A 26,798-nucleotide genomic window follows, 5' to 3' on the forward strand; every position below is an offset into this window, starting at 1 on the left:
CTGTGGTAACACATATAGTATTTGGTGTTTAGGTTTAGATTAATACAGGCTAATGCAATTTTGTAGTTTCAGTAAAAGGGTTTTTTAACCCAGTAATATAATAGCCTCACGAAGTAAGTAACAAACATCAGAAATATAACTAGCAATTAATTTTTGAGTTTTTTTAAAAAGAGTTATTTGAGGGAGGGAGGGGGCTGAGGGAGAGGGACAGGGAATCCAGGCAGACTCCGAGCTGAGCCCGACTTGGGACTTGATCCCATGACCTGAGCCACCTGAGCTGAAACCAAGAGTCGGATGTTCAACCACCTGCACAACTCCGGCGCCCCAGCAATTTTTTTTAAGCTAAATTTTACAAATCATTTATTGCTTCAACAAGAGAATGGACACCAGAATGCTTTGCATTTAAAAACTTATCTGAACTAATATGAGTCCCTTTTATTCTTTATTGTTTTATTTTCCAAGTTTTGGCACCCAAACTTGGCAAACATCATGGAGATCTGTACAGACATGCATATACATATATACACTCACACATATTTAAGTTTAAAGCCTCAGTTCCTCATTAAACCTTGTACTCAGGCTCCTGTTAAAAAGAGGGAAAGGGGTGAGAAGAAGCAGGGAAAACATGAAAAAAATCCCAATTGACAACTTCCTTATTGTTACAAATTAAAGCTGGCATTTTAAGGCAAAATCCATCACCTTACTAAAACTTCCACTAAGCTACAGCCTCAGATATTTCTAAGAAAATAAATAAACAGCCCCCTACACACTTCAATGTGGTTTTATGACAAGCTAGCTGAGGATTTTTGTTGTTGTTTCAGGTAAAACAGTTAATATTTCAGTGATTAAAATTTCAGATGTTAAAAACTAACTACAAGCAAGGTCATCATTATACTCTGCAGCTGAATTCTTCTACAGACACTTGTCTTTAAATTACTATGCAAATCCAAGACAGTAACATTCAGGCTTTATAATTAAAATACTAATGTTTGGTGACTAAAGAGTAAACATGATTAGTTTACTCTAGGTCGTTTGATTTTATTTTTCTCTGTAGGAGCTTTCCTCTTCTGTGATAATCCAGGCCCAGGTTCCTTATTATTCGGAAGAAATGAAATCGCTTCTGGTAGACAGTAATTTTCTACTCGAGGAGGGGATTCCTATAAAAGGGAAAAAAAACATTGTTCATTTTTCCTTGACTGTGCTTTTTAACCAGAAAAAAACTTAAAATTTGTCTTTTAAGGTACGCTACTTAGCACTTATCACATTTAGGGAACAGAACCTGTGTGACAAAAATCTCACCTTTTATCAGAAAAATAAATTTATAGCTCAGGTGGAATGGGGCCAGCTCAGATCTTGATAATGGTTTCATTTGTAAGGTATGGTTAAGAAGTCGTGATATTAGAATAAAACTCTGAAATTAAATATTTATAAATGAAATGATATGATGTCTGGGATTTGGTTCAAAGCAGTCTGTGTAGGGGGGGTGGGGGAGAGGGATGGATGGGGAAATTGACGAAATGAGTTTGGCCATACTGATAACTGGTAACGCTGGAGGATGGGCCACTGGGTCCATTATGCTCTTCTCTTTGTCATACGTTTGAAATTTGCCATAATAGAATGTTTAAAAAAAGATAAAAAAAAAAAAAAGTATGGTTAAGAAGTGACAGTGTCAATTTTTAAATTTTTTTAATCTTTAAACATGTGAGATAGGTGTTTAGTCCTTATTTTACAGATAAGATTAAAAAAAGTTAACATTATATAACTAGCCGGTGTCAAAGCCAAAATTCATACATTGCCTCTAAAACCCTTGCAATTCTCTTCCTCACAACCATATTCCAACCCAAAATGACCTTTCCCTCCTTATTAAAAGTGTGATAAAACTTAATTTTCTAGCAAGATGGCAGACTGGAAAACATGAAAATGAATCACCATAAAATACGGAGTAAGTGCCTTTTGGTTCAACTCTTCTCTGGATGACAACTTCTGACCCAAATATATTAAAAGCAACTACCCCAAGACACTGGAGAGGAAATGAGATCAGGCAAATACCAGAGGGGTTGACACTGGGTAGGGAGTGAATTTCTCTTCATTTTTTTTGTTTTTGTTGTAAGGAGAAGTCTGTATCATGCGGGCTAAGTCGCAACAGAAAACATGCAGTGTTAATGGCGTGAAACCACAGCCACTGGAAAGTGAGGTGGGAAATCCCAGGAAGGAGCAGGGGAAGCCTCAAACTCGGTTATGAAATCGGCCCAAATCTTTGCCCTCTCACCATGGATGTGCAGAGGAGGCTCAAGTATGGCTAAAGCTTTGATCCTGCACTCTCTACAAAGGGTGCCTGTTAAGCAAATAGAATGGCATTCCCCTAAGGAACGTAACAGAATCTAGTTTTTACAACTTAGACGCATTCAAAATTACTCCACATCTGAAGAACATGACCCATTCTCAATCAGAATCCAAAAACCCAATAAAGATCTAAAACTTGTATGTACTGAAAATTACAAAATGTTCATGAAAGACGACTTAATATGCCGTATTCATGGATTGAAAGACTGAACATAGTGAAGATGTCAATTCACTTAAATCGATCTGTAGGTTTAATGTGATTCCTATCAAAATCGTAGCAAGATGTTCTCATAGGCATGTAAGTAAGCTTATTTAAAAACTTAAAAGGTACAGGCCCTAGAAAAGCTGAAATGATCTTGAAAAAGAAAAGAGGAATCACTACCTAATATCAGAGATAAGAAGAAAGATGCTATTGCAGAGGGAAAGACCTAGATCATTAGACCCCCAACATATGCCAAACTGAATTTTGACAAAGGTGCAAAAGCAACTAAGTGGAGGATAGTTCTTTTATGGTGGAGCAATTGGACATTCTCAGTGACCTAAACTTCACACCTTCTATGAAAACCTCACACCTCATATGACATTTATGAAGCACACCAAAGGCATTCACTCTTGACTAGCCATTATGGAACTGCAAATTAAAACCACAATGAGAGATTACTACATACCAACTGAAATGGCTAAAATAAAGTGACAAATGCCAATGAGGATACAGAAAAACTGGATCATTTGTAACAGTGGTAGGAATGAAAAATATGACCACTCTGGAAACACACTCTTAGGAATTTATCCCAATGCAATAAAATCTTATTTTCACATAAAATATGTGCAAAAAAATGTTCATAGCAGCTTTATTCATAATAGCCCCAAAGTAGAAACAACCCAGATGTCCTTCAATAGGCTAATGGTTAAGCTGTAGTAGATCTCAACTGTAATAAAATTACTAATACAAGCAACACCTGAATGATTCTGAAGAGAATTTTGCTAAAAAAAAAAGCCAATCCGAAAAGATTACACACTATATTGATTCCATTTAAGATTTAAAGAAACTGACAACAGATTAGTGGTTGACAGCTGTAAGAGACCGCTGGGAGAAGAGAATGAAGGGAAGGAGGTGGGTGTAGTTAAAAAAAGGCAAAATGAATGATTGCTGTAGTGATAGATTGTTCTGTATCTTGACTGTGGTGGCAGACACATGAAGTAGAAGTGGGGAAATCGGAATAAGCTTGGATTGCATCAGGTCAATATCCTGGCTGTAATATTGTACTATATTGTTGCAAGATGTTATCCACTGGGGGAAACTGTATTATTTCTTACAATTGCATGTAAACCTACGGATTACCTAAAAATAAAAGCAGTCTTGCTCATGACCCAGATGTTGGAAATAGTAGACAATGATACTAAAGCAGCTCTTATCCTTGAAATGAGTGAAATGAAAAAGTAGAAAAATAGAAACTATAAAAAAGAACCAGATTCTAGATATAAAAAAATCTAATATCTAAATAAAAAAATCTCATAGAAGAGCCTTTAGAATGAAAATAACAGGAAAAAAAATCAGTGAAGTAATAAATAGGAATTAGTCAATCAGAAAACACAGAAAAAAGACTGCAACCAAAGTAAATATGGCCTGAGGGACATGAGGGAGGGACCTGTGGGACAATATCAAAAGGTATGAGTGATTAAATTCCCATATAGACAGGAAAGAATGGAGAAGTAATTGTCAAAATTTCTCAAGTGTGGTGAAAGAAATTTACAGATTGAAGAAGCTCTGCAGAAAAAGCAGGATTAATACAAAGAAACTACACCTGTAAATATCATAAATGGTGAAAATCAAAGATGAAACAGTCAGAATAAAAAATGAGACACTGCACTGTATACAGGAGAAGAATTCAAATTACCACTGACTTCTCAGAAATAATGGAGGCCAGCAGAAAGTGGACTCTTTAGTAAAAGAAAAAACACTATCAACCCCAAATCCTATGCCCTACAAAAAGATCCTTCAAGCATAATGGTAAAATAGACACCCTCAAATAGAAGAAAACTAGAATTGGTCCCATCAAACTTGTACTACAAATCAACGTTTTGGGCTGAAGGAAAACTGATACCAGATAGGATAAATATAAGACTATATTTTTCCTTTTAATTTCCTCAAAATACATAGGATTGTTTAAGCAAGTTTTGCTTTGCGGCAGAGCTGTAAGAGACGATGGAAAATATATGACAAGTCTACAGAAAGTTTGCTGGCCCCTGCTTTATGTTGAAGGACCAGACATTAAATATTTCAGGCTGTGTGGGACAGACGGTCTCTCTTGCAATTACTCAGCCCAGTGTTGCACTGCAAAAGCAGAAGAGAGAACCTGTAAATGAGTGAATGGAGCTGTGTTCCAGTAAAACTTTATAACACAGGCAGTGGACAGGGTTTGGCCTGTGGGCTACAGTTTATTGACCCCTGGTTTAAAGGATAGGGGAAGTAAAGGAACCTATATGACTGTAAGATTTCTACATTCTATGTAAAGTGGCACAATATCATTCTAGCTAGACTAGAAAAAAGTTAAGTATATTATAATCCATAGAGCAAAACACACCCTGCCTCCAACAAAAAAAAAAAGGCAAGAAAGAAAGAACACAGGAACAAAGACAAATCGAAAGCTGCAAAAAACCCCCCCCCAAATCCAATCATATCAATAATTACACGATGGACTAAACATTCTAAAGAATAAAAAAGCAAGACCCAACGAGACCCTTTTTAAAAGAAAGCCATTTCAAATATAAAGGAAAATTCCACTTACAATTGCATCAAGAATAAAATACCTAGGGACAAATTTAATCAAGGAGACAAAAGACTTGTACATTGAAAACTAGACAACACTGGGGCGCCTGGGTGGCTCAGTCTTAAGCGTCTACCTTCGGCTCAGGTCATGATCCGGGGGTCCTGGGATCGAGCCTCGCACTGGGCTCCCTGCTCAGTGGGAAGCGTGCTTCTCCCTCTCCTACTCCCCCTGCTTGTGTTCCTGCTCTTGCTATTTCTCTCTCTGTCAAATAAATAAAATCTTAAAAAAAAGAAAACTAGACAACACTGATGAAACAGAAGATGACACAAATAAATGGAAAGATATTCCATGCTCATGGACTGGAAAAATTAACACTATTAAAATGTCCACACTACCCAAAGCAATCTACAGATTCAATGCAATCCCTATCAAAATTCCAATGGCATTTTTTCTAGAAATAGAACTAACAATCCTAAAATTTGTATGGACTCACAAAGATTCCAAATAGCCAAAGCAATCTTTTTCTTTTCTTTTTTAAGAGTTTATTTTTTGACAGACACAGTGAGAGAGGGAGTGGGAAAGGGAGAAGCAGGCTTCCCGCGGAGCAGGGAGCCTGATGCAGGGCTTGATCCCAGGACCCTGGGATCATGACCTGAGCCAAAGGCAGACGCTTAACGACTGAGCCACCCAGGCGCCCCTAGCCAAAGCAATCTTGAGAAAGAAGAACAAAGCTGGAGGCATCATGCTCCCTGATTTTAAACTGTATTACAAAACTATGGTAACCAAACAGTATGGTAATACCACATAAACAGACACATAGATCAAGAGAACAGAACAGAAAACCCAGAAATAAACCCAGGCAGGGGCGCCTGGGTGGCTCAGTTGGTTAAGCAACTGCCTTCGGCTCAGGTCATGATCCTGGAGTCCCAGGATCGAGTCCCGCATCGGGTTCCCTGCTCAGCAGGGAGTCTGCTTCTCCCTCTGACCCTCCACCCTCTCATGCTCTCTATCATTCTCTCTCTCTCAATAAATAAATAAAAATCTTAAAAAAAAAAAACAACAACCCAGGCATACACAATCAATTACAAAGGAGCCAAGAACATACAATAGGAAAAGGACAGTTTCTTCAATAAATGGTGTTAGAAAAACTAGACAGCTACACGCAAAAGACTGAAACAGGACCACTATCTTATAGCATACACAAAAATAAACTCAAAATGGATTAAAGATTTGGATGAAAGACATGAAACTATAAAACTAAAAGAAAACATACGTCACAAGCTCCCTGACATTGGTCTTGGTAAAAATTTTTTGGATTTCACACCAAAATGAAAAGCAACACAAGCAAAAATTAACATGTGGGGAGACATCAAACTAAAAAGCTCATGCATAGCAAAGGACACCATCAGCAAAAGGAAAGGCAACCTAAGAAAGGGAGAAAATATTTGCAAATCATCTATCTGATAGGGGTTAATATCCCAAACCATCTGATTAAAAAATGGGCAGAGATCTGAATAGACATTTTCCCAAAGACACAGATAGTCAACAGGTATACGAAAAGGCGCTCAACGTCACTAATCATCAAAGAAATGCTAATCAAAATCATAACAAGATATTACCTAACACATGTTAGAATAGCTGTTATCAAAAAGACAAGTGTTGATGAGGATATGGAGAAACGAGAACTCTTGTGTACTTTTTTTTTTTTAAAGATTTTATTTATTTATTTGACAGAGAGATAGAGAGAGAACACAAGTAGGCAGAGAAGCAGGAGAGGGAGAAGCAGGCTCCCCGCAGAGCAGGGAGACCGATGCGGGACTCGATCCCAGGACCCTGGGATCATGACCTGAGCCGAAGGCAGCCGCTTAACCGACTGAGCCACCCAGGTGCCCCGAGAACTCTTGTGTACTTTTGTGGGAATGTAAACTGATGCAGCCATTATTTTTTTCCTCAAAAAATTAAAAATATAACTACCTTAAGAGTACACTTAGTTTGATGAGCACTGAGCAACTGTTGAATCATTGTATTGCACACCTGAAACTAATAACACTATGTTAAATACAATCTTAAAAAAAAAAAAAGGAACTACCTTATGATTCAACAGTTCCAACCTCTATGTATTTATCCAAAAGAAATAAAAACATTAATTCAAAAAGATATCTGCTCTCCTATGTTCACTGCAGCATTATTTACAATAGCTAAGATATGAAAACCTGAGTGTCCACTGACAGATGGATAAAGGAAATTCACACACACACACACACACACACACAATGGATTAATCAGCCATAAAAAAATATTTCCGCCAAGGAAACCCTGCCAACTGCAGCAACATGGATGGACCTTGATGGCATGATGCAAAGTGAAATAAGTCAGAAAAAGAAAGACAAATACTAGATGATTTCACTTACAAGTGGAACCTAATATAAAAAACAGGGGTGCCTGGGTGGCTCAGTCAGTTAAGCATCTGCTTTCGGCTCAGGTCATGATCCCAGGATCCTGGGATTGAGTGCTGCATCGGGCTCCCTGCTCAGTAAAGAGCCTGCTTCTCCCTCTTGCACTCCCCCTGCTCGTGCGCTCTCTGTCAAATAAATAAATAAAATCTTAAAAAAATAAAACAACAAAATAAAACAAAAAACAAAACAAAAACCCCAAATGGGACAGATACAAAGAACTGACTGGGGGTTGCTAGATGCAGGGTGTGAGGGCTGGGGGAAATGGGTAAGGGTGAACAAGAGGTACAAACTTACAGTTATAAAATAAGCCCTGAGGATGTAATATACAACATGGTGACTATAGTTGTTAATATTGCATGGTATATTTGAAAGTCGGTAAGAGACACAATCTTGGGAGTTCTTATCATAAGAGAGAAAATCTGTCATTATGTATGGTGATAATTTTGCCTATATAGTCATGAATATATACAACTGTAATGCTGAACATCTGAAATTAATGTCATATGTCATTGTATCTCAAAAAAAAAAAAAAAGGTGGCCAGATTCCTCCTTTAGGCAGACTGGAAGACTCCTCTTTGGATAAACTGAAACAATTCAAGAAGTATATGCAAGTATGAACCCAGAAGACAGTCCCCACTAGACCACCAAGACTATTGCATCCGGATCGAAACTGCCAAGACCCAACTGTGTGCTCAGTACTTCCAATCAGCTTAGACAAAGACCCAAACAAAGAGGAAAATGCAGTTTAGTGGATAGAGAATATACTGAAATAAGTTAAAAAAAAAAAAATCAATAAATCCTCTGAGATCCAGTAGAAGGTATTACATCTATGAAGCAAAAAAGATATTAAAAAATTAAAAGTAAATTCAAAAAACTTTTAAAAAGGTCTTATTAAAAACATGATAGCAAAATGAAGAGCTGATAAAAGGAGAAGACTGAACTGAGGGAACCTCTCAAAAAGTGAAGATTATAAAAATAGTGATGAAATAAGAAAATCCAATATACAAGTAGCAGAAGTACTAGAGAGAACAGAAAGTGGAGGGAAAAAAATCATCATTGAAATAATTCAAGATTTCCCAGAACTGAAAGACACAAGTTACCAAACCAGAAGAGGCCTACCATGTGCAATATAATAAAAAGAGGCTCTCATGATAGCCTATCATTTTGAAATTTCAGAAAACTAGGGACAAAAAGAGCTTCCTACTAGATTAGTTACATATAACAGATTATGAATCAAAATGGCTTTAACTACTCAACAGCAATACTAGAAGCAAGGAGATAAGCAATCAAAAGTCTAAGGAGAAAATAGGTTCCAACCTAGAATTTGATGCCCATCCAAACGATAAAAGAATGCAATCACAGAAAAAAAGAATTTTCACACAAAGAAAATCTCAGTTTATCTCCCATGTGCTTTCTCAAGAAGTTACTATAAGATGATCTTCAACCAAATGAGAGCAAATCAGGATGACATGGGATACAGAAACAGGAGATCCAACAGAGAAGAGAAAGGATGGTGAATGGAGATCCTGGGATGACACCAGTTTGTAGAAGTAGAGGGTGACCATCCAGATTGGAGCAGTATGGCTAAGGACATGTTGAAGGCTGTCACCACCAAGATCCCTGCAGCCACTGCACCCAGCTTTTTAATTAATGCCCACCGCCACCTCCCCACCCCCCCACAGCATTTAACCTGAGGTCAGAACACTGGGGTGGGCCTATCTCAAGAGCCTTACTTGTGCTTGGCTTATCTTGACCATGAACTTGAACATGAAGTCACTACTCTCCCTTCCCTAGTCTACTCCTTTGCCCCCACAGAAGTATTCTGTTTTACCTACTTCTGAGAGCTAGGTAGGAAATAATGAGCTCAGATGTAGAAATACAGAGCAGCCCACTCCCCCCACTGCATTCCTCCAGAAATCTAGTGTCTGACACACAATACAACCCTGAGAAAAGCAGGGAACAAAAAAACTTGAGCTTTTAAAAAAAGTGATTTAGGTGTTTCTAGGAGTTAGTATTGGCTTACCAATTCCAATCAGTACATCCCACTGCTTTATGAAAAAGGTTTTATTGTTTATGTTTTAGCCATTCTTTCTATATATCCTGAGCAACTCCCAAACACAAACAGTAAAAATTACACAGCAGGCTGAGTTTTGGCTTCCCCTTATTTCTATACCATTATGTTTGAAATCCTTTGTAGTAAGACATTTATTATCATGTGTCATACCTTGCTGATTCCTGATGGCAATTTAGGTGTTCTGCCATCAGAAAGATTTTTCTTTGCCCATTCAAATCAAAACTTAGGCTATTTGTGAACAGCAATATTCCAACATTATAAAGGGCACTTTTAAAGCTTTTAGAGGTACCTAGATTTTTATACCTGCTTCATTTAACTCCAAGCTAAATGTTTACATGGTACTCAATATTATAAAAAGTAGAATGAAACTGAATGAAATGAAAGTGAACAACTGGAGCCAAACATTCTATTAATAAACAAGCCAAGGGTTTTGCTGTGTGGTCACATCCCTATATATATAAGCCTATCTCTGGTGATGAGGAGATCAAGGACAAAATCTTACAAACCTGCATCAGATAATCAGCAATGTACTCTGTTTTCAAGCAGTACACATTTTGGGCGGCAGCTTCTGCTATATTAACTCCTGAGTCATCTGGTTTCAGTTTATTGAAGTCAGAAAAGAGATGTGTGGCTTCTTTAAACAAAGGTACAGAATGACCAGGTAGTACCTAAAGAAATAAGAAGCTATCAGTGTCCCAGAGTAATTCAACTGTAAAATCTGTACTTAAGGATTGTCATTTCACAAAGTACCGAAAATTAAGAACTGATCACAGCAATCTTGTTTGGAAAATAATTTGTGTAAAAAATTCTGTAAATTGACTGAATACAAACAAACCTTTGCTCCTCCTGACTGAAGAAGGCGTTTGAATCCTGCTTCTCGGGATTGGTCAACATATAAGATAACTTTCCACCCACTAAATGCCCCCTACAAATGAAAAAATAATCAGTGTTGAAATTATTTGGGAAATAAATGCAAATAATACATTATTTTATCTGTAAATTCAGTTTTATGTCAACAAATAATCTTATAACCTTTACCATCTGCCACAGTGGTAATTGTCTCTGGTCAGAATACTCTGAAAACACATAGCCATGGTGTTTGGCACATAGTAGGTCATCAATAAATACTTGAAGAATGAAGGAAAATGTTTAATGATTAATATGAAAACAAAGCAACTTGACTTTTGTTTAGCCTTTTGTTGTATTTTTTCTTATAATTAATCCAGGGTAGAACTTAATGCACAACTTCTCAAATTAGATGAAGCCCCCATTATATTTCTCTTGAAAATGTTTGCGAATCAGAAATATAAAATATTTCACTAGGGAATAACAACAAGAGCCAGTGGAATTACTCTAAAAGAAGGGAATTAAGGCTAACAAGGGCTTGGACACAGTAGAGAACTCAGAATACATTGCACAAGATTATTTAAAACTTGGGTTTCTAACCTTTATGTGAGCCATGGACCCCTTTGACAGTTCAGTGAAACCTATGGATCTGTTCTCTAAATAATTCTTTTAAAGAAACAGCTTTATTGAAATGTAATTTGTGCCATATTAATAATGTTTTAAAATACTGGTTTTAACATAAAGTGTAAAGGATTACCAAAAAACCCATTTTATTAAAAATAAAATATTTACAAATTTGTGACATAATAGATGTGCTTCTGTATTAATGAATTAAATAAAAGACCTAGTGGTGGCTGGATAGATTATTATAATTTTAAAGTATAAAGACAGATGGTAGCTACACTTGTGGTGAGCATAATGAATAGCTGTCAAATCTGTTACACACTTGAAACTAATGTAACACCGTGCATCAACTATATTTCAATTAAAAAAAGTGAACATAAGCAGTATCTCAAGATACTTGGAATTATAATGCAAAGCAAAGATATCTTATTTCTGTTGGGGTAAAATCACAAGTACTATTAATAGTGTTGTGATTTTTACCTAGACTTCTATAGTAAAAGGAAATGTTTTCAATTGGAGGTTAGTAAAAATAAGGATGTATTCCCTGCCCCATCCAAAGTGTATAAACAGCCTTCCTGAATGTGATCTACAACTCCTTTGGAAGAGTCTGTGGATCCCACATTAAGAACCCCTGAAGGCAGATGCTGAAGAGTCTTTGGAAGAAATACAGTATGGGTCACATTTTACACATATATTTAAATTATTTTTATGCCTTTTTACTTTTAAAAAAAAAAGATTTATGGGGGTGCCTGGGTGGCTCAGTCGTTAGGCATCTGCCTTCGGCTCAGGTCATGATCCCAGCGCCCTGGGATCGAGCCCCGCATCGGGCTCCCTGCTCCGCTGGAAGTCTGCTTCTCCCTCCCACTCCCCCTGCTTGTGTTCCCTCTCTGGCTGTGTCTCTCTCTGTCAAATAAATAAAATCTTTAAAAAATAATAATAAAATAAAAAAAGATTTACGTATTTGAGAGAGAGCATGCGCGCTAGTGTGCACATGCACAGTGAGGGGAGAGGCAGAGGAAGAGGGAGAGAATCTCCAGCAAACTCCTGGCTGAGCGAGGAGTTTGATGGCGGGGCTTGATCTCATCACCCTAAGATCATGACCTGAGTTAAAATCAAGAATTGGATGCCTAACCACCTGAGCCACCCAGGCACCCCATTTACACATATATTTTTAAAAGAGCCATCAACATTATATATATCTTCCTCGCAATCATAATTAAAAGAATTAGGAATTAATATTAAGCCCAATTTAGAATGCCCGAACTAAGTATATCAACAAAGCATAAAAGACAAGAATTATTATTTTGTTAATAAGCACATTCTCTTAAAATTAAAATCTGTAATAGTCATGACACTGAATGCTGTTCATATCACCATATATATGTTAATACCTCAACGATGCCCGATTCTTGTCTTTGCTGGAGTTTTTTCCTCCATCTCATTGCTGCAAGTGCTAGTCTTCGTTGCTGAACATTGATTCCAGTCAAAACATCGAGTATGGAACTACTTCCCCATTCATAGTCTTCTTCCTAGACAATTAGTACAACAAACTTTGGATCTGGTCCTACAATATGTCCTCAAGGAGTCCACGATCACGTAAAAGTTAAAAGCTATACATTCAATTGTTATAAATACAGAGCACTAAATAAGCATCAGTTTATGAGCATAGAGGAAGGAAATGTACATTAATTTGGCTTCATAGGAGGGTCAAATATATCTGGCTTTTAATTAGAAATCAGAAAAATACTGTATACATTCCTAAGAAATACAGATAACTACACCTTAGTAATTGGTAATATATAGATTATTGGGCTTCATCCATTTTAAGATGAACTTCACAGAAGGACATGTTCTCAGTGGAGGTATGTGTTAACACCTTGATTACCTGTCCATAGAAATCAGATCCCTTTCAATCAAGATCGAAAACTTCAAAAACTACATGATAGATATTACTGTGATGGTTAGTTAGGGACCAAAATATTTCAGACAATTTAATATTTAAAAAAAAATGTTCTTTTTTTAAAAGATTTTATTTGTCAGAGGGAGACCGAGCTGAGTGCGAGCATGAGCAGCGGGGAGGGGCTGAGGGAGAAGCAGGCTCCCCACCGAACAAGGAGCCAATGCGGGACTTGATCCCAGTACCCAGGGATCATGACCTGAACCAAAGGCAGATGCTTAACTGACTGAGCCACCCATGCGTCCCCAAACAATTTAATATTTAATGGGCTGGCAGTAAGGATAAAAAGCTTACAATGAGGTAATCCTGAAATTTTCTAATGTTATTCCAAAGAGGGAAAAAAAAAAAGCCCAGATTAAAATTAAATAAAACTCATATAACTGAGAATCTGGGTCTGTGATCTCTAAATTTTTTTGCTCTGTTAATGTGGACCTTGTAAAATTGGTATAATCATTGGTCGTATTTGGTTATTTCAATTATATGAATGGTTAGTGTAAAAACTAGAATCAATTATTAGAACAATTACTTTTAACGAAAAATGATTCTTCATATTAATTTGAATACACACCAGCACGAAGTGTCCAGCAGTCCGGCATGCTTCCAGGTAGGAGCGATGAAGCACCCATTTCCCAGCTGCCACTGAGGCTAAATACTTCTCGTTTCGAAGTGGATGTCCCACAACAATGTGTGTACAATTGGGATCAAAGCACTGTTTCTCTATTACTAATCCACCTAAAGTAGAGAAAAACTGATACGTGATTGGAATTCTTAATTTCTTCCTAGGAAAAACATGTCAACTCTGCATAGAAATTATTTATAAATAAAATGCACCAAATAAACTGAAAAACCTTGACTGACACTTATTTTACTTCACATACGTATATTTTTTAAAAATATTTTTTTACTAACATAATAAAATAAAATAAAAAATATATTTTTTTAAAGATTATTTGACAGCGAGCACAAGCAGGGGGAGCGGCAGGCAGAGGGAGAGGGAGAAGCAGGCTCCCCGCAGAGCAGGGAGCCCAACGCAGGGCTTGATCGCAGGACCCTGGGATCATGACCTGAGCCGAAGTCAGCCACTTAACCCCTATTAACATTTTTATTTTATTTTTATTAAATATTTTATTTATTTGTCAGAGATAGAGACAGAGAGCACAAGCAGCAGGGGCAGCAGAGGGAGAAGCAGACTCCCCGCTGAGCAGGGAGCCTGATGCAGGACTCGACCCCAGGCCTCTGGGATCATGATCTGAGCCGAAGGCAGGTACCCAACCAACTGAGCCACCCAGGCATCCCCCCATAATATTTTTAATGAAAATTTAAAACAGAAAGAAAAATAGTAAAATGAAATCCTATATACTGATTCTTAAATTATCAAAATTTTGCCACCCTTATTTCAGTCTACCCCTTTTGGGCTTAACTATTTTAAAGTAAGTTCCAGGGCACCTGGGTGGCTCGGTTGTTGGGTGTCTGCCTTCGGCTCAGGTCATGATCTCAAGGTCCTGGGATCGAGCCCCGTATCAGGCTCTCTGCTCCGCAGGAAGCCTGCTTCTCCCTCTCCTACTCCCCCTGCTTGTGTTCCTTCTCTCACTGTCTCTCTCTCTTTTAAGATAAAATCTTAAAAAAAAAATAAAGTTCCAGACATCCTGTTACTCTACCCCTATCCATTCAGTATGCATCTCTAAAATACATGGTAATTTTTTTATACAGCCCTAATGCTATTATCAGATCTAATATAATTAACAAAAATTCTTTGCTATTTCAATACTAAATTCCTATTCAAACTTTCCTGTTTGTCTGCACTTGGTTTGTTACAATTAAAATATAAAAACAGAATATAAATAGAGGCCATATACTACTGTTGGTATATTTCTTAAGTCTCAACTACTTTTGCAATTTCCAAGCATTGAATATGGGTAATCAAGGAGATGGAAGTCAAAAAGGGGCTCCTATAGACTAAAAGCAGAAGAAAATTTTTTGAGTGGAAATAAGGTCAGCAGCCCAACAACGCAGAAGCTTGGAAGGAAAACACACACGCTAGGGAAACAGAGATGAAGCAGCAGGTGGAAGCTGAACCCTCTTCTCAGATACAGCGGTACGATGCCTGACTTTGAGGAAAGAAGGCATAAATTTATGTAAAGCATGGCTTTACTGATTGATTTTTGATTTATACTTTAGAAGTTAACTTGATTATGGGTTAGAAAGAGTTGTATTCAAGACTTTGTAAGAATTCAATGACACATACGAACTCTACTCATGCTTTACAGATGACTAAGAGAGGCAACTGTTTGAGCACATAGTATACACAGAGTAATATCAAGTAATACACAAGTAATATCAATATCTGACTGCTGGAAGTGCTCCAGATTATTAACTCATTTAATCCTCACAACTCTATGAAGGTAGATCACTATTATTATCTGCAATCTACCCATGATGACACAAGTACACAGTAACTCACCCAGGATCAGAGTGACAAAAGAACAAGAAGGTGAAAATTCCCTATTATACTGGGATCGAATTCTATTTAACAGATTTATTCTGTAATCCAGACAACATAATAGACTATTTATGTGAATCAGTTGGCCACAGTTGCTTCATTTATAAAATGAAGGATCTCTTTGCATTCTACTATCAAAACCTTTCTGCTCAGACTCCGTTCCAGCACAATCTGTCCTCATCTGCCTCTCTTCGCTGTCTTCTTCTAGACAATTCTCTGCTAGTTGATACTACTCCTGTCCAGAGTTTACAGAGATGGAACAAAATATAGGAGACAGACACATGAAGCAGCTTCTTCTGTTCTGAAAGCTCTAGGTAAAGTTGAACGATTTTGATTTATAACTCTATCTAATTTATTGGGTGACCAGGAAACAGTGTTCCACATTGAGTCCAGTTTCCAAGAAACATAGCTTCTCAACTGTATGACTGTATTTGACAGAAATCTTTAAGAAAAAAAAAATCATAGTTTTCCACATTCTTAAAAGGACAGCACTAAGTTACATTTAACCTTTTCTTGACTCAGGGCCGTCATTAAAAACAACCGTTATTTAAGGTTTCCTCTATATGAAGCTGTCAGACTGAGTTCTCTTCCTATACTTTCCATCTATAGAGCTACTTTGTCCAATACAGTAGCCACTAGCCACACGTGGCTATCAGACACCTGAAACACAGCCAGACCAAATTGAGATGTGCTAGAAGTGCAAAATATACCTGAGATTTCAAAAACTTAGTAAGGAAAAAAAAAAAGGGTAAAATCTCATTTTTTATATTAATTACATGTTGAATATAATATTTTGTGTATAGGTTAAATAAAATATATGTTTTATTAATTTCACTCGATTTTTTTTTTCCTTTTTAAAATGTGGCTACTACTAAGTTTAAAATTAAACATGTGGCTTTCGCTATCTTTCTATTGGACAGTACTGCTTAGAGCACCAGGTTACCTGTCTAGTATGCTGCTTCCAGAATGATGTCAGGTGGAGAGTCTGATAATAATGGAATAAGAATGTTACATAAGAAGGAGCTCCTGTCTGGGTATTACTGTGCCTTCAACTTCACAAAAATGCAGTTTTATTTTAAGTCTATAACTTCAATGAGTTCATCAGTGAACAAAAGCCCAAGGCAGCACAAGAGATTCTTAAATCATTTTAATGGTTGGTTTCAATTTAAATCTTTAAATGTTTAAATCCTATGACCCAGTGACTTTAGATTTAGACCTATATAAAGTCAAAGTTCTAATGCTGAGGCAATACATACTGCCTAAGACAAGTTACCCATCTTTTAAGTAGGGTTCACACCCAAACTCATGAACCCAAGATCAAGAATTGCATGTTCTACCACCTGAGCCAGCCAGGTGCCCCACCCATCTTTTTTCTCTCAATTTGTACATCTTACAAATGATATCAACTACACTGACTTCCAAGGAAGGTTACATTTTTAACTTAAAATACTTGTACCTAGTTTTTCAATCAGATGACAATAATCAATACGTTCTTGAGGATTCAGAGATGACAACTGAAATATATACTGTTTTTTTAAGTCTTCATGTGTTTCCTCTATTGTTATAATCTGAAATGGAAGAGTTTTATTTTAGAAAAAATTAACAGTAAAAAGGCTATCAATCAGGTAAATGGTTTTAAGTGACATTTTTAGTCTTTTGACTTATCAAATACAGAAATAATAGCATGCAAAGAAATGCAGTTTCAACATTTGTGAACTCTTGGTAGTGGTATCAGCATATTCTTAATGCAGCGTAACAGTAATATCAAAAAGGTGTATCATCACACTAAGGATAAACTAACCTTTTCTCTAGGGTGTGGAGCCACTGGTGGGTTGGCTAGGGGGAAGGCAATACTGGGGGCTTGAGGTGTAGGGATCAGGTGGCTGTCTTTTACCGGTGTTTCCAGTTCTTCAGAGATCGGGTGTTTTGGGGCTTCAGTCACACACATGTTTTCGGGATCACAGACAGCTGAGGGCAATAAAATGCTGCAGTGTTATGTTATCCAAATATGACTAAGAAAAAATTCAGGCAAATATTCTCATCTGTCTTAACCAAGATGAAATTAAACACAAATTCTGCAATGTAAAAAGTACATGCAAAAGAGACAGCCTATTTCTAGAGCTTATAAATAAATGCAATTAATTAGCTTTTTAAAAAGGCAAATGGTGTTATCTGTGGGCTTCTCCCAACCTTTTCTTTATATACCAAGCTTTCATCAGTAAAATGTAACCTAAATTTGTAAAATGAAAGCAATGTTACACTTGGAGAAAATCTACCTAGTGCAGAAACATAATCATGTGATATGAGAAAATGGGGGAAAAAGATGACCAAAGATGAAAGACAGGAATCATTCTGTCTTCAAGGTAAAGCCCAAGGGGAAAAAACCAGAAGAATTCAGAAAGGAACACATACAAATCCAAAGAACAAATGTAGGTACCTACTGGGTGGAATTTAGAAGACTTAGATGAAAACTAGATGACTAGGAAGAAAACAAACATTAATGATACAAATGTACAAAGGAGGAGAATGACAGGAAGAATAATAGTGAAAACTAAGTCTGGAAAAAACTGCCCAAGCCTCCATTTCCAAATTTAAGAATCAAAATATATTTTTCAATTTTACTGATAAGTTACCTCAATTTTAATTTTTTCTCTTTCATTTAGACCAAAATCAGAAATATCTAGTAAGTTTTTTGTTTGCATGTGTAATTCAGAGAACCGCAATGTGCTTATCTATTTTTAAGAAGTCAACATGTACTTAATGCAAACAAATGAATAGATTTCTTTTCATTACCCTGTTTAGCAATTTCTGAATCATGTAAAGGCTCCTGGGAAGGAGAATCCTCCAATTTTTTAATGTCAACCTGAAGCTCAGAATACTGTGTGGGACAACTAGGCCACTGCAGATTGCTGGCAAGCCTTGCTCTCTCCTCCCTGGCTGTCGGGTCATCCCAAATGATCTGTTCATTCTGGGAGGGCTCTGTGTTGACATCAGGTACTATTTGACGCGACTGCCTAAGGAATAAAAGTGACAATTTTAATAAACAGATAACTATAACAAAACCTACACTCATAAATTCCGTAAGTTAGATTGCAATTTTGAGGCTCACCTTTATATGCCCACCATCTAGCAAAGAGAAAGCTACCTCAAAATATTGAGTAAATGCACTTTGGGACATTTTTTTCTTTTTAAAGTATTTCTTCCAGAAACTTACAAAATATTTTAGTTAGAAAAGAAAACATCTATTTTGATTAAATGTCCATTTATTTAAAACTTCAAAAGGGAAAGTTTACTGTCAAGAAATTATTTTAAAATTCTAAAATGATTGCTATATTTAAAAATGGAATTTCTCTTAATTATACAGGCTTAGGGAAGCATGGTAAAGTTTAGAAAACTTTGCTTACGAGTACTTGTATTTTTATCACTTGAAATAATAAGAACTATAATTAGTACTATAAAAGGGTACTATAAAAGGTGCCTTAAAAGAAGGTCCCTTTGGCTCTTGGTAACCAAACCTCCCAGAGTCTAAGATAGACCAGCCATATACTGAACTAGAGTGAAGTGTGTTTTATGTCATAATTTTAACAATTCCACTAGAGTAAATATAATTCCAACTATTTTCCTTCTATGTATATATATATATATATATATAAGTGGAATCTTAACAAATATATTTTACCAAAGCTCATGGTACCCCCAGAGTTCATTTGCCTCAAATACAAGGAAGGCAGCCTTTTATTCTGAGTTTATTTATCTACTCTGACTTGGCACAAGATTTAGGCTCTCTGTAATGACAACACATGATCTGAAGTATATTAAACAAAAAGCCACTTTCACTCAGCATGCAGATATAGAATTGGCCTCATGAAATATATAGGTAGCTTAAGACAGATGCATAGTTCTATCAATCAATTCAAGATACAAGTCCCCTAACACTCGTCATACAATTGGAGATTCTTCTATCAGGAAAAAGATGAAGTTATACTACTGAACTTCAATCATATCACACTGAGATCTGTAATCACCTTTCCTAGAAGATAAATTTGTAAAGAGAATACAAAATACATGTAGTTTTAATAAGAAATAACTAATTTAGAACTAATATTTACACTAACATGACAAAACAGAGAGAATTACCCATTGAATCCATTTCAAATGAGGCAAACTGGATCTTAAAATCATTTTCTTCTCAGGGGAGGTTACAAAAAATATTAATCACACCACAATGTCAAAGCAGTTGCTTGGTATGGAATAAAGCTTTGTCTGCTTCCTACCCCAAAGTAAGAATTCTAGAACTGCTTGGAACAAGGGACGGAAGGAGAAAAAGCCAGGGAGGAAGGAAAAGCTAGCCAGTAAAAGGCCACATAACCAGTATATAATATATATAGTTTGGGCTAAATAAAGCCCAGTAGTATAACCCTTTTCCTGGTCCTGATATTCTAATCTTTTTCTTTACTGATTGCCACACCCCCACCCCAGAAAAGGTGCAAAATTAGGCTTAACTTGTGGAACTGAGCCAGCAGGAAGCTAAAGAATGAGCTACCCCTCTCTCAAGTCACCGAGTCACTCCTTTCTGCCATCAGTGACGGGTACATACCTCAGTGCCTCCAGGACTCTACTTCGCCCACTGCGGGCAGAGCGAGTGCTATCAGGGGTTGAAGAAGCACTGTTACAACCACTTCTTGAAAGGGAAGCCCTCTGTCCTTGGGGTTTCACTATTGATGTTGCAGACATTATTTCCTGCAGCTGCTTTTGAAAGTTTTCTCTCATCTCCAAGGTCTGTGTCAGAGCTTGAAAACACACAAAAATACACCAATTAAGTTTCTCTTTTTTTAAGTTTCTCTTTTTTATCGCATCTCATTCACATTAACTGTTTTGTCTAGATCTGGCTGAACACAAATTTATTAACTTGACATTTACTGAATACTTACAACAGGCTATAGTAATGTACTAAGACTAGGAATACTCAGAACATAAAGGCAGTCCTTACCAGGACGACTGTGTATGAAAAAAATCAAGAAGCTCTACTAAGACACACTGCTAAGACCTGGTGATTATCCCTTTTGTAGAGCCCCCTGCCTGCTTCTGACCCTCTCCTGTGTTATGTACCACACTCTGAGGTACATTACAGAAATTAACATATGTGATTTTCCCCTATGGTCCTTGAAAACAGACCACAATATATTTATTTTTGGTTTCCTTGTAGATTAAACGCAATGGTACTAAATAAACATTTTTGGAATGAACTGAGTGGGACTAACTAAATAGGTAAGTCATAAGGAAAGCTCCAGTAAGTAGGGTAAAATAAGTAAGGAAAATAGAAAATATTAATTCATTAAAAATAGGACATATATAGATACAAATTTATTCACTGCAGCACTCTTTGTAATAGCAAGAAATCAGAAATAACCTGGATGCCCATAAAAGGGACTGACTAAATGGCCATTCATACAATTGTGAAAAGAAAATTCAAAATGAAGCACCGCTAAGAGAGTCACTCAAAACAGTCAAAGGACGCTGAGAAAGTAGGACCTACGCACAGTCTCCTGTTTCAATTCCCAGAACACCATGAACTGTTAACTGCTGTCAACTGTGACTTGTCAATTGCCAACTCCAGCACCTCCTAGAACATATCCTTCTATTTTGGACTGAAAAAGAGATATGACCTGTTAGCCAAATAATAATCTTGTATCAGTTTAAACTCTGACAGCATCAGGGGCACCTGGGTAGCTCGGCTGGTTAAGCGTCTGCCTTCAGCGCAGGTCATGATCCCAGGGTCCTGGGATGGAGCCCCACATCTGGCTCCCTACTCAGTGGGGAGCCTGCTTCTCCCTCGCCCTCTGCCCTTCCTCTGGCTTGTGCTCTCTCTCAAATAAATAAAATGTTTAAAAAAAAATAAACTCTGACAACACCAATCATATTTCTTTCAAAACAAGTTATATAACCTTGTGGGGTTTTTGCCTATATAAGCCTGTACTCCCTGCTTGCAATAAGGAGTTTCAGTGGACTATATCACCCGCAATCCTGAAAACCCCAAATAATAGCTTTTGGTTGCTTTACAGCCTCTTCTTCTTGGTCAACACAATGAATACTATACAGTCGGAAAAGAAAAAGAAAAAGACCAAAGAAGCTCATGTACCAATATGAAACACTGCACAAGTTGAACTATTAAGCAAAAAGATAAAGATCAAATTATAAAACAGCATATATAGTATGTCCACCCTTTATACATTTTTTTAAAAGTACAGGAGAATATATGTATTTATGATTGATTGTGTATGCATAAAGCTCTAGGACACCTAAGAAACTAAAAACATTAGAAGAGTGGGAGAAACTCTTCATGCATCCTTCCATACCTTTAAACCATGTGCATATGTCAAAATATATTATACATATACTAAAGCTTTTTGAAAGTTTCTGGAATGAACTGAACCAAAGAACAAATTTTTACAAAACCATCAATTCCACCTACCTTTCACAAAATAGGGCTGTATCACACTACCTCTGTAAAATACCTAGTTCCACAGATTTCACAAGTTTCACACTTATAAATCACTAAAGCTCTGCATATTATTACTTAATGACTGGCATGGAACTTCAATTCAATCCTCAAATATATGCTTTATAGCGACACAGAAAACAACTTTGTCTTTCCGAGCAAAGGAAGCATTCTGTATGAAAGATATATGTTTGTAAACAAAATTTTTTTGTTATTTAAAATATTTTACCTCCTTTAGAGTCATTCCTTTCATCTCCATTTGATTTTGCTGATTCTTTGTTACTGGTGGTTATACTGTCTATATCGTTTTCTTCTATAGGCAAATGATTTGGCTATTCAAGGAAAAAAGTTACAATTTCTTAAACCAAGTCACTGCATAAAGTTTCACAGCACTGTATGATTATACATTCAGCTTAAGGAGGAGGTAAATGTGTTATCCATATTATCTACCTCATCATCCTTTGTTGTTGAATCCGCTGAGAGTAGTCGACTATTAGAGAGTCTGCCATCTTGCACTGTACTGATATCCAAGCTCATTTTGGGATTGTAAGTATGTGGATAAAGAGATTCAGGAAGATGTTTATACTCTTGCGCACACTGCAATATAATGGCATGCTTTAAAACAGGACTGAAAAACATCTTAGTGAGTAAATTACGTTAAGTAGAATAAGGACAACCAATAGGTTATGTCCTAAGACAGCAGAAGTTTACAGAATTAAAATTTTGAAAAGTAGGTGACACTGAAACATACCATCATACAAATGACAAAATTGTTCTCACTAATTTTAATGTCATGTACACTGAAGAATAAGATCTAATTCATTCCTATGCTTTTGCCAAGGTATCATTCATACTCCTGGGAATACCCAGAAAGAAAACAGTTCTGAACTGCATTGGCATGCTAAATTAATTCTCCTTAAATTACTATAATATTATCTTTCACATCATCTTTAATTAGGGAAAAGAATCAGAGAAATTGGAAAGAGTACCCATTAAAGACTTAAGTATTTAGGGACTGATCTTAAGTTTTTAATGCTAAAGAAATGAAATGTGCACTGTTAACTAAGGTTATCAAACTTGTTTACGTACATGGAAACTGGTTTGTGTCCTGAAACAATGTTTGTATACATTCTCATTTAACAGAGAGGGAAGGAAAAAAAGTATTGCTTACTTCTAAAAGCCAGTGTTCTGAAACAATGTGTACTCCTCTTTCTTTTACAGATTTATACTCTCGGTTAGTGTCATTTGGTCGGCCTTGATAAATGAAATGAGTCACCGTTTCATCAAAACTCCATCTGAAACAACCAAATTTTAAAAAACAAATAACTAAGAGAAATATCTGAGTTTAAGATGATCATTACTCTCTACGAACAGAATATATTCACCTTCACCCAACTTTCACTATCTAGAGTAATCATGGACATTAAATGACAGGCTCCATTTTTTTTTTTTTTTTGGTCAAATTTTACATATATCTCTCTAGGTATGTAAGTTCAGAGAGAGATCTGGAGGGTAATCTTTAAAAATATTACTTGCTTCTTTATACTTTTTTGAATTGTTTAAATTTTCTTTTTTTACAATGAGTATCACTTTATAGTAACAATAAAGGTATTTTAAAAATCAATCAAATAGGCAAAGCACCATGAGAGACGATGGACTCTGAAAAACAAACTGAGGGTTCTAGAGGGGAGGGGGGTGGGAGGATGGGTTACCTGGTGATGGGTATTGAGGAGGGCACATTCTGTATGGAGCACTGGGTGTTATGCACAAACAATGAATCATGGAACACTATATCTAAAACTAATGATGTAATGTATGGGGATTAACATAAGAATAAAAAAAATCAATCAAATAGGCAAAGCATCCAATCTGTCCTCCAGTTATTGGCAGTTACTAGTCATTGTACATTTGCTCTGTGTGCCATAATAAACTATGTACTTTACACATCTCACCTATTCCTCTCAACAATCCTAACACACTGATATTATTATATCTACTTTACAGATAAGGAAACTGAAGGTTAAGTAACATGTTTAAGGATATTCAGTAAGTGGTAGAGCCAGTTTTGACTTCAAAACCCATACTCTTAATGAGTACATTAGCCTACAATCTCTTGATTCTTCCCATGGAATAGTTTCTTGACCTAGGAAAATAATTTAAAAATTGTAAAATATATACTATCCTTCTTAAAATCAAGTAAAAACCAAAGAGAAAGTAAAAATTTTATTTCTGAATATAATCACCAAAATAAATAGGTTTCTCATTATGGACGCTTAACATACTTTCCATTTCCTAAATAAGAAATAACTCTACTTTCTAAATATCCAAGTTAAACAAATTAAGAAGGCCTATCTCCCTCTAAGTTATATTATAAACATCTCTATTTTCTACTCTATTGTCTGTGTTTCCTTCAAAATAATAGTAAAGAACACCTTGCCTAATTTGTTAGTCTAATAGTTGTTTCTACTTCTGCTGTTAGGGAAAACAATAGAAACTTAAATAAATTATAATTAAAAAAATAAGAGGAACATTTCTGCCCGATTCATCTTGCTCATGCCTCACTGCAATAATATGGAAAATGTGAGTTTCAGTCCTCCGAGACCCTTTAACGACAGACTGTCAATGATCCTCAAAGGTTTAGATCAGGAATTAGCAAATTTTTTCTTACAAGGCTAGATAATAAATTTTTTAGGCTTTGCAGGGCAAAAAGTTGTAAATGTAAAAAGTTAAAACTACTCAACTCTTGCCTTGCATGAAAGCAGCCATAGATAATATGTAAACTAACAGGCATGGCTGTGTTCCAATAAAACCTCACTTACAAAAACAGATGGCTGATCCTCTGGCCTAGATCAGTGCTTTCAGCAAAATTGTTACTTTACAAGCTATTTTGTAAATTTGTGGGAGTGATTTTGGTTGTTATAATAATGTGTTTATATGATGAGGGGTGGTACTAGCATTTAGTAAGGTGAAGGGATGCTAGAAATTCTGAGGAAGAGTTATACATACAATTATCCCATATCTTGCATGATTTTCTAATGTCCTGACACAAATTCAGAGGTTAAAAAAAAGTTTGTTTATAATTAGATGAGTCTGAGGCCTGTTTTACTTATAAACACAAATGAGTTTTTTTTTTCCAGTTTAAATATACACTAATGTATCAAACATCCAACTACTAAGCAACTGATGGAAGACTATACTTTGCTTAATTTGTAACTTTGCCAGATTGTGAACAACTCTTGGTAAAGTCCTGTTACTGACAGAAACGCTGCTCCTGGTATCTGAGTCCCTATATCTGTTTCAGCCTTGTGGCTGCAGCATTTTAAGTGATTTTACATATGTATGTAAACATATGAATACTCTGTTTTCTTCCAGTGTCATCAGGCACAGGCATTTACATACTAAAATTCTATGATTATGTGCCTTCTGATGACTTTCATTTTTTAAAATGATAAAAGTAGTTAAGTTATGGGGCGCCTAGGTGGCTCAGTTGGTTAAGTGTCTGACTCCTGATCTCAGCTCAGGTCTTAATCTCAGAGTAATGAGTTCAAGCCATGTACTGGGCTCCACATTGGGCGTGGCACCTAATTAAAAAAAAAAAGGTAGTTGTTATATTTGTGAAATCCTTTTAGAAGAGGTAATGCTATGACATGCTGAAGAGATCTGGCCTAGATGTTTAACTGTAGGAAGTGGGAGGCAGTATCAGATATCTCTTCAGGATGTTCAGGTTCTAGCTTATGGATGGGAATAAGTGGGACAGTTTCATTTGAGAACAGATAACCCTATGAACATATAAATATTGTAACCTCTACATATTAGAGACTTCACCAAGTCTGAGAAATCCCTTTCAGAAATATTTTGCTTTAAAAAAGATTTTATTTATTTATTTGAGAGAGAGAGCACATGAGAGGGGGGAGGGTCGGGAGGGTAAGAGGGAGAAGCAGACTCCCTGCCGAGCAGGGAGCCCGATGCAGGACTCGATCCAGGGACTCCAGGATCATGACTTGAGCCGAAGGCAGTAGCTTAACCAACTGAGCCACCCAGGCGCCCCAGAAATAGACTTTTTTTAAAGATTTATTTATTTAGAGAGTGAGTAAGTGTGTGCACGAGTTGGGAGTGGGGATGGAGGGACAGAGGGAGAGGGAGATAAAGTCTTAAGCAGACTCCTTGCTGAGTGCAGAGCCCGACGCAGGGCTCAATCTCATGACCCTGATATCACAATCTGAGCCAAAACCAAGAGATGGACACTTAACTGACTACACCACCCAGGCGCCCCAAGGAATAGATTTAAGCAAACTTTTAATCAGTTAAATCTTATTTAGGAATTTCAGCAACAGAATCTATTTTTTACACTGAGAGGACTGGCATTTTAAGTCTTATTAAAATTCAAGTTCTATAGGTTCTTTTTATGTCTTACATCAAGTCCACATGCAAAGAGAATATACAATAAAGCACTCAACTTTGACAAATATATACACCCTCACAGGACTCTTGTGAGAATGAAATGAGATAAAGCTTGGCTCTTACTAAGAGCTCAGCAACTGGTAAAAGGTAATATAAATATAATAATATGTAATCATACAGTAGATATATTAATATACAAAACAGGTAATACAAATATTAGTTCTAACAAGTAAGAAAGCTTTTCTTTTCTACAACAGATACATTAAACACATTAAGATGCTTATAACTATCTCAGATACATTTTATTTTTTTTCTCTTTTTTTTATT

At 36.4% G+C, this 26,798-nt stretch overlaps 1 protein-coding gene across 1 annotated transcript in view; it reads right to left on the reverse strand.

Moving 5' to 3' along the window:
- Window positions 1-395: 395 nt before the first annotated feature.
- TOPBP1 (DNA topoisomerase II binding protein 1) overlaps window positions 396-26,798 on the reverse strand; it is a 58,066-nt gene continuing 31,663 nt past the window's right edge. The window contains exons 16-27 of the mRNA XM_081797538.1: window positions 23,242-23,365; window positions 22,521-22,667; window positions 22,300-22,402; window positions 20,169-20,361; window positions 18,365-18,585; window positions 17,373-17,539; window positions 17,028-17,139; window positions 13,640-13,803; window positions 12,506-12,643; window positions 10,480-10,569; window positions 10,151-10,312; window positions 396-1,157 (exon numbers count right to left, since the gene is read on the reverse strand). Of these exons, the coding sequence (XP_081653664.1) occupies window positions 1,014-1,157; window positions 10,151-10,312; window positions 10,480-10,569; window positions 12,506-12,643; window positions 13,640-13,803; window positions 17,028-17,139; window positions 17,373-17,539; window positions 18,365-18,585; window positions 20,169-20,361; window positions 22,300-22,402; window positions 22,521-22,667; window positions 23,242-23,365 (1,765 nt within the window). The 3' untranslated portion in view covers window positions 396-1,013. The remainder of the gene's footprint in view (window positions 1,158-10,150; window positions 10,313-10,479; window positions 10,570-12,505; window positions 12,644-13,639; window positions 13,804-17,027; window positions 17,140-17,372; window positions 17,540-18,364; window positions 18,586-20,168; window positions 20,362-22,299; window positions 22,403-22,520; window positions 22,668-23,241; window positions 23,366-26,798) is intronic.

Source organism: Leptonychotes weddellii, chromosome 1, assembly GCF_054177405.1.
Source record: "Leptonychotes weddellii isolate Sample4059 chromosome 1, ASM5417740v2, whole genome shotgun sequence".
Classification (NCBI taxonomy): Eukaryota; Metazoa; Chordata; class Mammalia; order Carnivora; family Phocidae; genus Leptonychotes; species Leptonychotes weddellii.